This window comes from Drosophila subobscura, chromosome E, assembly GCF_008121235.1.
Source record: "Drosophila subobscura isolate 14011-0131.10 chromosome E, UCBerk_Dsub_1.0, whole genome shotgun sequence".
In the NCBI taxonomy this organism is placed as follows: Eukaryota; Metazoa; Arthropoda; class Insecta; order Diptera; family Drosophilidae; genus Drosophila; species Drosophila subobscura.
The window spans coordinates 238,001-251,114 of record NC_048531.1 but is presented as its reverse complement, the minus strand read 5'-3'; the positions used below and the strand labels follow the sequence as shown (position 1 = coordinate 251,114).

Below are 13,114 nucleotides of genomic sequence, written 5' to 3'. Positions count from 1 at the left end.
GTCAGTTTTGTTTGTATGCTAGTTCTCAGAGACTCCTAGAGCTAGAGCCACCAAATGTTGCCTCCAGAATGCTGTATGCTCACACTGAACGCAGTGTATTTAAAAAATGAGCCCCAACAGCTAAAATTTTGAAGATAAAAGAAAAGTAAAAGCACCATTTCGTAGGGAATGACCATATCTATCAGATTACCGAATTGGGATCACATTGGAGCATTATTATGGCCACAATGAAGAAATTAATTTGCAGTGGCAAAACCCACCCCGTCCCGCAGCTTATATGTATGTATTTGTTTTTTGCATATTCTCCCATTCACACTCTGTTTCGCGCAGTTTGTGGCCTCTGACACGTCTCTGCTTCTGTCGCGTCTCTGCCGAGTCTCTGCCCTGACTCGAGCTAAAGGAGCGTGTTGGCGTGAGTAGTGTTGTTGATGTAGATGACAGATGAAGAGAAAATGTAAAATTTGAAAAATAACCGCTAAGTTGCAGATGTAGTACTGAGTGCCGGGTATAAAAGTTGTGACGCGTAAGAAGCGTCTCACACGTCCCTTCTCGTTTTATTTATGTTTCATTTATGCATATTAGCTTATGCAAGAAAATATATTGCTGCTGAATAACACTCATAACCATTGCTATATTATTAGTATTCATTTTAATTTTAAAAATTAATCCTAGTACTCAGATCGAAAAAAAACTTGCTAGCAAAATTTGCAATATATCTTGCTAGCAGCAGAGTGTGACCAGAGGTGAAAACCGCATTCCGTACGGTTACACTTCTCAGGCAGCTGTGTTGTTTTGTTTACCTATTTGAAAATGTGTGAAAATAGAATAAAAGGTTAATAAAACCATGAATGCAAAATGGATCTATGCAGGAGATTGCTTTTAGTGGGATTGCTGGAAAGAAACCAGGACGGTCGTTTTCCATACATTTGAGTATTATAAATCAAATGTGTTCATTTATGGAAACCCATGAAACGATACCCTTTGCATATTCCGCAGTTTGAAAATATGATAGAGAATTTGCATATGGCTGGGAATAACATCTGCAAACTTCTTTGATTGGTGGAGCAGCTAGGCCGTGCCAAGGAATATGTGCTATCCAAAATTGGATAGTTTCGAGCCCAGATTGTCGCCATTGCGCCTTGGCTCGACCCTGTGGAGCAGTAGTTGGTCCCAAAAGGAAAACAACTTCAAACATTTTGTTAACAGCCCAGCCGGGTCTGTGTCTTGGCAACATGAAGATACTGGCGTTCAAATAAGTTAAACAAATTTAAAAAGCAAAAAAATTAAATGTAATCTTATTAATCAATAATAGTTGTTTCCTTTTTTGCCGTTTGATGGCTTTAAACTCGTTTAGAAGCACGGTGGTCATTTATCTTTCAACTTCATCTGTATTGTTGCCTCCATTTGATTGAGACTTTACTCTGTGTTTGCTAGGTACCCTCTCGGAATATAAAACAAATCTTTAATTTTCGAGCTTTTAGCAACATACCAATACTATCAATACCACAAAATACTATCGTCTGACTTTTAAGATTATTTCGGCCTGTTTTTTTGTCGATCTGAGTACTGCCTGGCGTACAGCCGCTAGAAACTAACTTGTGCGCGCAAAAATTTCTTATCGGTTCCATACAAATATCATCCCTGAGTTTTCTAGCGGCCCCTATTTTTCGATCTGAGTACTAGGCTTTTGCTTTATTGAAGTCTTGATGGTCGATACTATCGATGGTGAACAGAAACAGTCGATGGATGGTTGGCTTATTTTTCAACCATCGATAGTATCTATGGCACTATCGATTTTCTCCCAACCCCAATGCTCACCGGAAATGGATGGTCTGATTGATTTCCTTTCCTTTTCTTCTTTCGACCGACCAATACGGAATTTTCGAGATTGTAGTTGGATCTGACGAAATAAACCAAAGTAAGTCTTGTTTATCCCCTAATAACAGATCTTTTATCAAATTAACTGTTTTCAAATGTAGATGCCACGAGAAATAAAAGAAGTAAAAGATTTTCTTAACAAAGCACGTCGTTCAGATGCGCGTGCTGTGAAAATCAAGAAGAATCCTACAAATACTAAGTTCAAGATCCGCTGCTCGCGCTTTTTGTACACGTTAGTGGTACAGGATAAGGAAAAAGCGGACAAAATTAAGCAGTCTTTGCCTCCAGGATTGCAAGTCAAGGAAGTCAAGTAGTGCTTCGTTTCAGAGTCATTGCATGAACTGCGTTAAATCGATTTGGCTGGATGCAACTTCTTCATAATATAAAATCGATTTTTGGAAATAGCAATCAAAAAATGTACCGTGAAAGAAAAAAAACATAAATATTACTTCGGTGGCAGTAGTCCCCGAAAAAAAAGCTAACATGAAAAACTTATTTTATCGACGAAGCTTTTTACAGTGCAAATAGTAACTCTCTGAACGCACATAATGTTTTAAATATCCAATGGCCGTAGCTAAAGTAAATTTTTCTAAATATTCAAAATGAAGGATACCGTTTTGAAAATCGAAGTTTTAAGAATGAATGAATACTCACTTCAAGAATGCCGTGAAAAGTATGTTGGCGTAGGGCACTTCGATCCTTTTTGTTTTCTTGCGGACAGCAGCAAGATGTGGATTTTTTATACCCGGTACTCGAAGAGTAAATAGGGTATATTGTATTTGTGCGAATAACGGTTGTATGTAACGCACGGAAGGAAACGTTTCCGACCACAAAGTATATATATTCTTGATCAGCATCAATAGCCGAGTCGATTGAGCCATGTCTGTCTGTCCGTCCGTCCGTCTGTCCGTCTTGTTTGTCGGCTAGTTCTCAGAGACTATAAGAGCTAGAGCCACCAAATTTTGGCACCAGACTGCTGTATGCTCACACTAAAACCAGTGTATTTAAAAAATGAGCCCCGCCCCCGCAAAAGGGCGAAAACCTCCCAAATCTACAATTTTGAAGATAGCAGAAAACTAAAAACGCCATTCCGTAGGGAATGACCATATCTACCAGATCACCTGCAATTGGGGCAGTATTGGATCATTATTATAGCCACAATAAAGAAATTAATTTGCAGTGGCCAAACCCACCCCTTCCCGCAGCTTATAGCAGCACACTCTGCTTCGCGCAGTTTATGGCCCCTGCCCCTGACACGTCTCTGCCCTGACTCTGCAAAGTGTGTCTCTAGGGGACGGTGGCGAGCTAAAGGAGCGTGTTGGCGTGAGTAGTGTTGTTGATGTAGATGACAGATGAAGAAAAAAAGTAAAATTTGACAAATAACCGCTAAGTTGCAGATGTAGTACTGAGTGCCGGGTATAAAAGTTGTGAGGCGTAAGAAGCGTCTCACACGTCCCTTCTCGTTTTTTTCCTAGTACCTGCCGTTGAATTATCATTGATATACAGTGGCGGAATAAATAGTATAGAATATATAGAAACGTAACTTTTTCGCTTTTTTTCATAATATGGTTAGGGGACATTTTTTTAAACGTTTATAATGTTTTACGATAGCCTGCATAACATTGTTTCAAACTGTAACAAAACAATTCAATATAACAGAATTTAGCCTTCAGTTTTTTGGCCTGGAAAAAATAATAGAAACGAAGTCTAATCTTTTTCATAACTTTAAAACGGTTTTAATCGAATTTTATTGTTAACAAATCATAAACTAACTGTAAAATAAGATATAAAAAACCTTTTCTTGTTGATCCGGCTGTTGTTAGAATTTCAGAATGATTCGCGGAGGACATTGTACGGATATTGAAAGAGCAAATATTTGTACACCAGGAAGTGAAGGTCACACATCGTCAGATAGTGTTACGATTCTAAAATGGGTTTAATTACAGTTTTTACGGCGATTCAGGACAAAAAATAACGAAAAGAACTCGAAAGAATGCGATGAGTAAATAGGGTATATTGTATTTGTGGGGAAAAATGTAACACACAGAAAGAAGCGTTTCCGACCCCACAAAGTATATAAATTCTTGATCAGCATCAATAGCCGAGTCGATATAGCCATGTCTGTCTGTCTCTCCGTCCGTCTTGTTTGTCGGCTAGTTCTCGGTGACTATAAAAGCTAGAGCAACCAAATTGTTCCTCCGAACTGCTGATTGCTCACACTGATACCAGTGCATTTCAAAATCGCCTCTGCCTCTGCCGCGTCTCTGCCCTGACTCTGCAGTTTGTGGCTCTAGGGGAGGGTGGCGAGCTAAAGGAGCGTGTTGGCGTGAGTAGTGTTGTTGATGTAGATGACAGATGAAGAAATGTAAAATTTGACAAATAATCGCTTAGGTGCAGATGTACATAGTACTGAATGCCGGGTATAAAAATTGTGACGCGGAAGAAGCGTCTCACACGTCCCTTCTCGTTTCTTTTTGAAAACTCGTGAGTATTCGTCTGATTGGGAGTGTATATGTAGATCGACCGCATTTGCAGGTCCCTCATCGCCCCTCTCCCAGGCCTCCCTAAGCGTGATGGACACCTGGAAAGGCGTAGAGAGGTGATCCATCGGAATACAGTAGTCCGTCCTCTCTGGTAGTTGCATGGTTGTCGCCAGGATCCACGAGTGCCCAACCGTGGATGTTTTCCCTATGATGGCGGTGTAGGGGTCATAACTATATAAAGGGTCAGTCCCGAAGTAAGTCCGATGGCTTTTCTGCAGGTATAGAGGCTACTGCGCCACACGAAACATACAATATATAAATATAGTATACGCATCCATACATAAGCATTATTAGAAAAGACTAAACCAACAGCAGTTCCTTAGATCCTTAAAGTTTTTTTTTTCTTTTTTTTTGAGCCGTCTTTAACTTTTATTTAAGATCTGTCTTTTTTGCAGACAATTATTAAATTTCCTCTCTGGGTACTTTGCAATCTTATTTCAGTTATCATTATTAGCAATTATCATTACTAGCATTTGAACCGCTGACGTTTGTTCGTGTCGGTTGTGGCAGCCAGATGAGAACTTAACGCTCAGCACCATGGCTTGTGCCAGATCCTTACAGTAATGACACAAAAACACATTTTACATCTTATCTACTTATGTCATCTACATCTACATCACTTGCCCCTTGCCCCCCAAGAACCGCACACTACACGAAACAGAGTGTGGAGTGGGAGAATGTGCTAACAAAACAAAAGCTGCGGGACGGGGTGGGTTTAGCCACTGCAAATTAATTTCTTCATTATGGCTTTAATAATGATCCAATTCACTACGGAATGGCGTTTTTAGATTTCTCTGATCTTCAAAAATGTGGATAACCTAATAATGTCTTTCGTCAAGCTTTAGACGCTCTTAAACAATATTCAAGGTTGAGCGCTGTTCTCTTTATTGCACCCTAGCATACTTGCGAACTACGGACAGTGGGAAGCATAAACGACATTCGAATGATTGCACAGTTCGGAACTGCTAACTCTGCTGCTAAGGTATGTACGTATGTACGATTTCACCGTTAATTAGGTGGCTCTAGCTTTTATAGTCTCTGAGAACTTGCCGACAAACAAGACGGACAGACAGACATGGCTCTATCGACTCGGATATTGATTCCGATCAAGAATATATACATGTATATGTACTTTATGGGGTCGGAAACGTTTCCTTTTTTGCGTTAATCCTAGGACTCAGAAGCCGCATTCCGTACGGTCACACTGCCCAGGAAGCCGTTTTGTTTTATTTCCTTTTTGAATATATGTGAATGAAATCAAAATCGATCCATGCAGCAGATTTATTTTAGTGGAATTGGCGTCTCTTGCATTAGCGGTGGAGGAGGCCAATCAACGAAAAAAGTGCCGACAACATTGTGTAGACCAGGGCTCGGCACCCATACAACTAACGAGCCGTTTTTGCGTTTGTGTGTGAAGACGCACGCAAAACGGAACATTTCACTATATTGGTATTGGTGCGAATCACTGTAATACGCGTTTACGTGAGGGCAGCGCAGCAGCAGCGCCTTGTCCCGCACCCATGGGATAGGGCCGTGCCGAGCCCTGGTGTAGACCCATATCTGCAGGAAAGAAACCAGGAGGGTCGTTTGTCAGAGCATTCTAGGTATGGAATACTTATGAGTATGGAAACCCATCTAGCAGTACCCTTTGCTCATTCCGCAGTTTGCTGCTTGCAAAATATATTGCACCGTTTGCAAACGTGATGCATTTTCCTAAAAAATAATGCATTAATATGTGTATAAAATTTACAGTAAGTTTTGTTCTATGTTTTTTCACAGAACCTTTTAGTTAATCTGCTGTTCGTATTTCCCAAATAGTTTTTTTTTCGTGCTCTTCACCTGAATCACCTCTGAAATGAAATTAATTAATTAATATATATATATATATTTTTTTTTTTTTTGCTTAAACTTACTTTCAAAATCCTTCCAGGATGAGACCGTCTGCAAAATGTTCTGTATTTTGTTGATATGGTCTTTAGGGTTGGTTTGCAAATTGAAATTTTGTGTAAAACGCATATAATTCAGATACAATTTGATACAATTATTTAAATGAAATTATTTAAATGTATTTGGCCAAAAAACAGCGATAATTCACTGCACAATTGTATATACTATAGTCAACGTCGTCGACGCCGTCGGAAAACCCAAATTAAGTTACGCACCGCGAGGAACGGAAAACAATAAACTAATAAACGAGAAGGGACGTGTGAGACGCTTCTTACGCGTAAAAACTTTTATACCCGGCACTCAGTACTACATCTGCACCTTATCGGTTATTTGTCAAATTTTACATTTTTTCTTCATCTGTCATCTACATCAACAACACTACTCACGCCAACACGCTCCTTTAGCTCGCCACCCTCCCCCAGAGCAACACACTGCAGAGTCAGGGCAGAGACGAGACAGAGACGTGTCAGAGGCAGCGACGCAGAACTGCGCCAAGCAGAGTGTGAATGAGAGAATGTGTAAAAAACAAATATAAGCTGCGGGACGGGGTGGGTTTAGCCACTTCAAATTAATTTCTTCATTGTGGCCATAATAATGATCCAATCGGATCCCAATTTGGTGATCTGATAGATATGGTCATTCCCTACGGAATGGCGTGGGAGGTTTCACTTGTAACAGTGTGAGCATACAGAAGTCTGGATGCAAAATTTGGTGGCTCTAGCTCTTATAGTCTCTCAGTACTAGGCGCTCATCAGGACGGACAGACAGACATGGCTCTATCGACTCGGCTTTTGATGCTGATCAAGAATATATATACTTCATGGGGTCGGAAACGTTTCCTTATGTGCGTTACATACAGCCGTTATTCGCACAAATACTATATACCCTATTTACTCTTCGAGAACCGGTTATTAAAATCAAAATTTGGCTTGCCCGACTCGTTGAATTCGTATTCTGCTCGACTGTCGCAGTGGCAGAGAAAAAAAATCCTAACCCACGAGCTATCCGACATTGTCATCGATGTTTTCTGGTACTGTAGGATATACTCATGAAGCAACTATAAAGGAGGGCTCGTCTGCAATATTAAGAAATATGTACGAGTGAAAAGTACGAGTGGAAGGGCTCTCGCTGTAAGTGTGAGGGCAACGACAAGGGAGTGTGCTGATAAATCATTTGAAGGCAATGTGAAAAAACATAATAATTGTTTCATAATTTAATTTTTAATTGTTAGCTACATAATAGTAGTCTTTGTTATGAAAAAATAAACATTTTGAAAAAATAAAAAAAAAAAATTTGTCCGCAACTAACCTTTCGCGTCGACAAGCAAACGAGCACTGACAGTAAGAAAAAGCAGCGAGTAACTCTGCCAACGACGAGGCCTCCTTATATAGTTGCTTTATGGATATACTAGACCATGAAGAAACTATAAAGGAGGGCTCGTCGTCGTTGTAATTTCCCCCTACGTTCAATGCTTGTCGACGCGGAAGGTTGTGCGCGGACAAATTTTTTTGTCCATTGTCGTTTCAGTCACACTTACAGTCATGACTGTGGTGGGACGCAAGTATGAGCAGCTTGTACTCTTACTATTGTAAAGTTGCTCTCTCTCTCTCTGCACGCCCTTTCACTCGCACTTATTGACAGCATTGGTACGTTTCCCTCTACAAAGCCGACGAGACCTCCTTTATAGTTGCTTTATGAAGCAGAGTGTGAATGAGAGAATGCACAAAAAACAAATATAAGCGGCGGGAAAGGGTGGATTTAGCCACTGGAAATTAATTTCTTCATTGTGGCTATAATAATGATCCAATCGGATCCCAATTTGGTGATCTGATAGATATGGTCATTCCCTACGGAATGGCGTGGGAGGTTTCACTTGTAACAGTGTGAGCATACAGAAGTCTGGATGCAAAATTTGGTGGCTCTAGCTCTTATAGTCTCTCAGTACTAGGCGCTCATCAGGACGGACAGACAGACATGGCTCTATCGACTCGGCTTTTGATGCTGATCAAGAATATATATACTTCATGGGGTCGGAAACGTTTCCTTATGTGCGTTACATACAGCCGTTATTCGCACAAATACAATATACCCTATTTACTCTTCGAGAACCGGTTATTAAAATCAAAATTTGGCTTGCCCGACTCGTTGAATTCGTATTCTGCTCGACTGTCGCAGTGGCAGAGAAAAAAAATCCTAACCCACGAGCTATCCGACATTGTCATCGATGTTTTCTGGTACTGTAGGATATACTCATGAAGCAACTATAAAGGAGGGCTCGTCTGCAATATTAAGAAATATGTACGAGTGAAAAGTACGAGTGGAAGGGCTCTCGCTGTAAGTGTGAGGGCAACGACAAGGGAGTGTGCTGATAAATCATTTGAAGGCAATGTGAAAAAACATAATAATTGTTTCATAATTTAATTTTTAATTGTTTGCTACATAATAGTAGTCTTTGTTATGAAAAAATAAACATTTTGAAAAAATTAAAAAAAAAATTTGTCCGCAACCAACCTTTCGCGTCGACAAGCAAACGAGCACTGACAGTAAGAAAAAGCAGCGAGTAATTCTGCCAACGACGAGGCCTCCTTATATAGTTGCTTTATGGATATACTAGACCATGAAGAAACTATAAAGGAGGGCTCGTCGTCGTTGTAATTTCCCCCTACGTTCAATGCTTGTCGACGCGGAAGGTTGTGCGCGGACAAATTTTTTTGTCCATTGTCGTTTCAGTCACACTTACAGTCATGACTGTGGTGGGACGCAAGTATGAGCAGCTTGTACTCTTACTATTGTAAAGTTGCTCTCTCTCTCTCTCTGCACGCCCTTTCACTCGCACTTATTGACAGCATTGGTACGTTTCCCTCTACAAAGCCGACGAGACCTCCTTTATAGTTGCTTTATGAAGCAGAGTGTGAATGAGAGAATGCACAAAAAACAAATATAAGCGGCGGGAAAGGGTGGATTTAGCCACTGGAAATTAATTTCTTCATTGTGGCTATAATAATGATCCAATCGGATCCCAATTTGGTGATCTGATAGATATGGTCATTCCCTACGGAATGGCGTGGGAGGTTTCACTTGTAACAGTGTGAGCATACAGAAGTCTGGATGCAAAATTTGGTGGCTCTAGCTCTTATAGTCTCTCAGTACTAGGCGCTCATCAGGACGGACAGACAGACATGGCTCTATCGACTCGGCTTTTGATGCTGATCAAGAATATATATACTTCATGGGGTCGGAAACGTTTCCTTATGTGCGTTACATACAGCCGTTATTCGCACAAATACAATATACCCTATTTACTCTTCGAGAACCGGTTATTAAAATCAAAATTTGGCTTGCCCGACTCGTTGAATTCGTATTCTGCTCGACTGTCGCAGTGGCAGAGAAAAAAAATCCTAACCCACGAGCTATCCGACATTGTCATCGATGTTTTCTGGTACTGTAGGATATACTCATGAAGCAACTATAAAGGAGGGCTCGTCTGCAATATTAAGAAATATGTACGAGTGAAAAGTACGAGTGGAAGGGCTCTCGCTGTAAGTGTGAGGGCAACGACAAGGGAGTGTGCTGATAAATCATTTGAAGGCAATGTGAAAAAACATAATAATTGTTTCATAATTTAATTTTTAATTGTTTGCTACATAATAGTAGTCTTTGTTATAAAAAAATAAACATTTTGAAAAAATTAAAAAAAAAATTTGTCCGCAACCAACCTTTCGCGTCGACAAGCAAACGAGCACTGACAGTAAGAAAAAGCAGCGAGTAACTCTGCCAACGACGAGGCCTCCTTATATAGTTGCTTTATGGATATACTAGACCATGAAGAAACTATAAAGGAGGGCTCGTCGTCGTTGTAATTTCCCCCTACGTTCAATGCATGTCGACGCGGAAGGTTGTGCGCGGACAAATTTTTTTGTCCATTGTCGTTTCAGTCACACTTACAGTCATGACTGTGGTGGGACGCAAGTATGAGCAGCTTGTACTCTTACTATTGTAAAGTTGCTCTCTCTCTCTCTGCACGCCCTTTCACTCGCACTTATTGACAGCATTGGTACGTTTCCCTCTACAAAGCCGACGAGACCTCCTTTATAGTTGCTTTATGAAGCAGAGTGTGAATGAGAGAATGCACAAAAAACAAATATAAGCGGCGGGAAAGGGTGGATTTAGCCACTGGAAATTAATTTCTTCATTGTGGCTATAATAATGATCCAATCGGATCCCAATTTGGTGATATGATAGATATGGTCATTCCCTGCGGAATGGCGTTTTTAGTTTTCTTTTATCTTAAAAATTGTAGCTTTGGGAGGTTTTTTCCCTTTTGCGGGGCGGGGCTAATTTTTGAAATACAGAAAGACGGACAGACAACTTTTATACCCGGTACTCGGTAAAACATCTGTCCCTTATTTTTTTTTATACCCGGTACTCGATGAGTAAATAGGGTATATTGTATTTGTGCACAAAGTGGATGTATGTAACGCACAGAAGGAAACGTCTCCGACCCCACAGAGTATATATATTCTTGATCAGAGACCATAAAAGCTAGAGCCACCAAATTTTGCATCCATACTTCTGTGTGCTCACACTGTTACAAGTGTATTTAAAAAATGAGCCACGCCCCCTTCCGCCTCCGCAAAAGGACAAAAGCCTCCCAAATCTACAAATTTAAAGATAAAAGAAATCTAAAAGCGCCATTCTGTATCATATCTATCAGATCACCAAATCGGATTGGATCATTATTGTAGCCACAATGAAGAAATTAATTTGCTGTGGCTAAACCCACCCCGTCCCTCAGCTTATATTTGTTTTTTGCACATTCTCTCATTCACACTCTGCTTCGCGCAGTGTGCGGCCTCTGCCCCTGCCGTTCCTCTGCCTCTACCGTGGCTAAACCCACCCCGTCCCGCTAAGGTACAAATGTAGTACTGAGTACCGGGTATACAAGTTGTGACGCGTAAACAGCGTCTCACACGTCCCTTCTAGTTTTTTTTCGAATCTTACATTTTTAATTTTTTCTACATCTACAAAACTTATCACGCCCTCCCCTCTAGCCACATACTGCAGAGACACTGTAGAGGCAGAGGTTTTAGGGGAGGGGGTTGAGCTGAAAAAGCGTGTTGGCGTAAAAAGTGACCTTGATGTAGATGAAATATGCAGAAGAATGTAAAATGGCTAATGTAAAATTCGAAAAAAACGAGAAGGGACGTGTGAGACGCTTCTAACGCGTCATAACATTTATACCGGGCACTCAGTACTACAAATAAAAATCCGAAAAAAATTCGAAAAAAAACATTTAATAATAATTGTCTGCAAAAGACAGATCTTAAATAAAGTTGAAACACGGCTCAAAAAAAAAAGAGAAGGGACGTGTGAGACGCTTCTTAGGCGTCACAACTTTTATACCCGGCTCTCAGTACTACATCTGCACTTTAGCGTTTATTTGTCAACATATTACATTTTTTCTTCATCTGTCATCTACATCAACATCACTGCTCACGCCAGCACGCTCCTTTAGCTCGCCACACTCCCCTAGAGCCACACACAGCAAAGTCAGGGCAGAGACGCGGCAGAGACAGAGACGTGTCAGAGGCAGCGGCCGCAAACACTGCGCGAAGCAGAGTGTGAATTGGAGAATATGGAAAAAACAAATATTAGCTGCGGAACGGGGTGGGTTTGGCCACTGCTAATTAATTTCTTCATTGTGGCTATAATAATGATCCAATAACGCCCCCTACGGAATGGCGTTTTAAGTTTTCTTGCATCTTCAAAATTGTAGATTTGGGAGGTTTTCGCCTCCCGTGGCTCATTTTTGAAATACACTGGTTTTAGTGTGAGCATACAGCAGTCTGGAGCCAAAATTTGGTGGCTCTTGCTCTTATAGTCTAAACAAGACGGACAGACGGACGGACGGACAGACAGACATGGCTCAATCGACTCGGCTATTGATGCTGATCAAGAAGACGGAGACGTTTCCTTCTGTGCGTTACATACATTCACTTTGTGCACATATACAATATACCCTATTTACTCATCGAGTACCGGGTATAAAAAAAAATAAGGGACAGATGTTTTACCGAGTACCGGGTATAAAAGTTGTCTGTCCGTCTTTCTGTATTTCAAAAATTAGCCCCGCCCCGCAAAAGGGAAAAAACCTCCCAAAGCTACAATTTTAAGATAAAAGAAAACTAAAAACGCCATTCCGTAGGGAATGACCAATTCTTTCAGATCACCAAATTGGAGATCCGATTGGACCATTATTATAGACAGACTGAAAAAATTAATTTGCAGTGGCTAAACCCACCCAGTCCGAAAAAAAATTCGAAAAAAAAAACAACAAGAACACTGAGTACCGGGTACAAAAGTTGTTACGCGTAGGAAGCGTCTCACACGTCCCTTTTGGTTTTTATATGTACATGTGTGTAAATCGCTATTTATTGTTTTTTTCCATATTCTTTAGATGCAGTCAAAATAATCTGACAAAATATTACGTGGTAAATTAAAGGTTACATTTTCAAGAAACCTCTTTCACAAATTTTTAACATATTCAAATTACAAGACACGTGTGTCGTGTGCAGTGCACGGTTTACAAAACGCAACTGTACCGTACTCTTTTTTCCATTGTCGTTCGCACGAACCTGACCCATCCCGTTCGTTCGGGAAATAACGAAGAGGTAAGGGCAGAAAGAAACTATATAAGGAGGTCTCGTCGGCAAAAATAAGGAAATAGTGCGAGTGAAAGGGCTCTC

At 40.6% G+C, this 13,114-nt stretch overlaps 1 protein-coding gene across 1 annotated transcript; it reads left to right on the top strand.

The window, feature by feature from the left end:
* The first annotated feature begins 1,768 nt into the window (after positions 1-1,768).
* Positions 1,769-2,306, top strand: LOC117891530 (60S ribosomal protein L38). Its single transcript, XM_034797031.1, has 2 exons — positions 1,769-1,918; positions 1,980-2,306. Exon 2 carries the CDS (start codon positions 1,980-1,982, stop codon positions 2,190-2,192), a length of 213 nt encoding a protein of 70 aa, XP_034652922.1. The 5' UTR covers positions 1,769-1,918; the 3' UTR covers positions 2,193-2,306.
* The last annotated feature ends 10,808 nt before the right edge of the window (positions 2,307-13,114 follow it).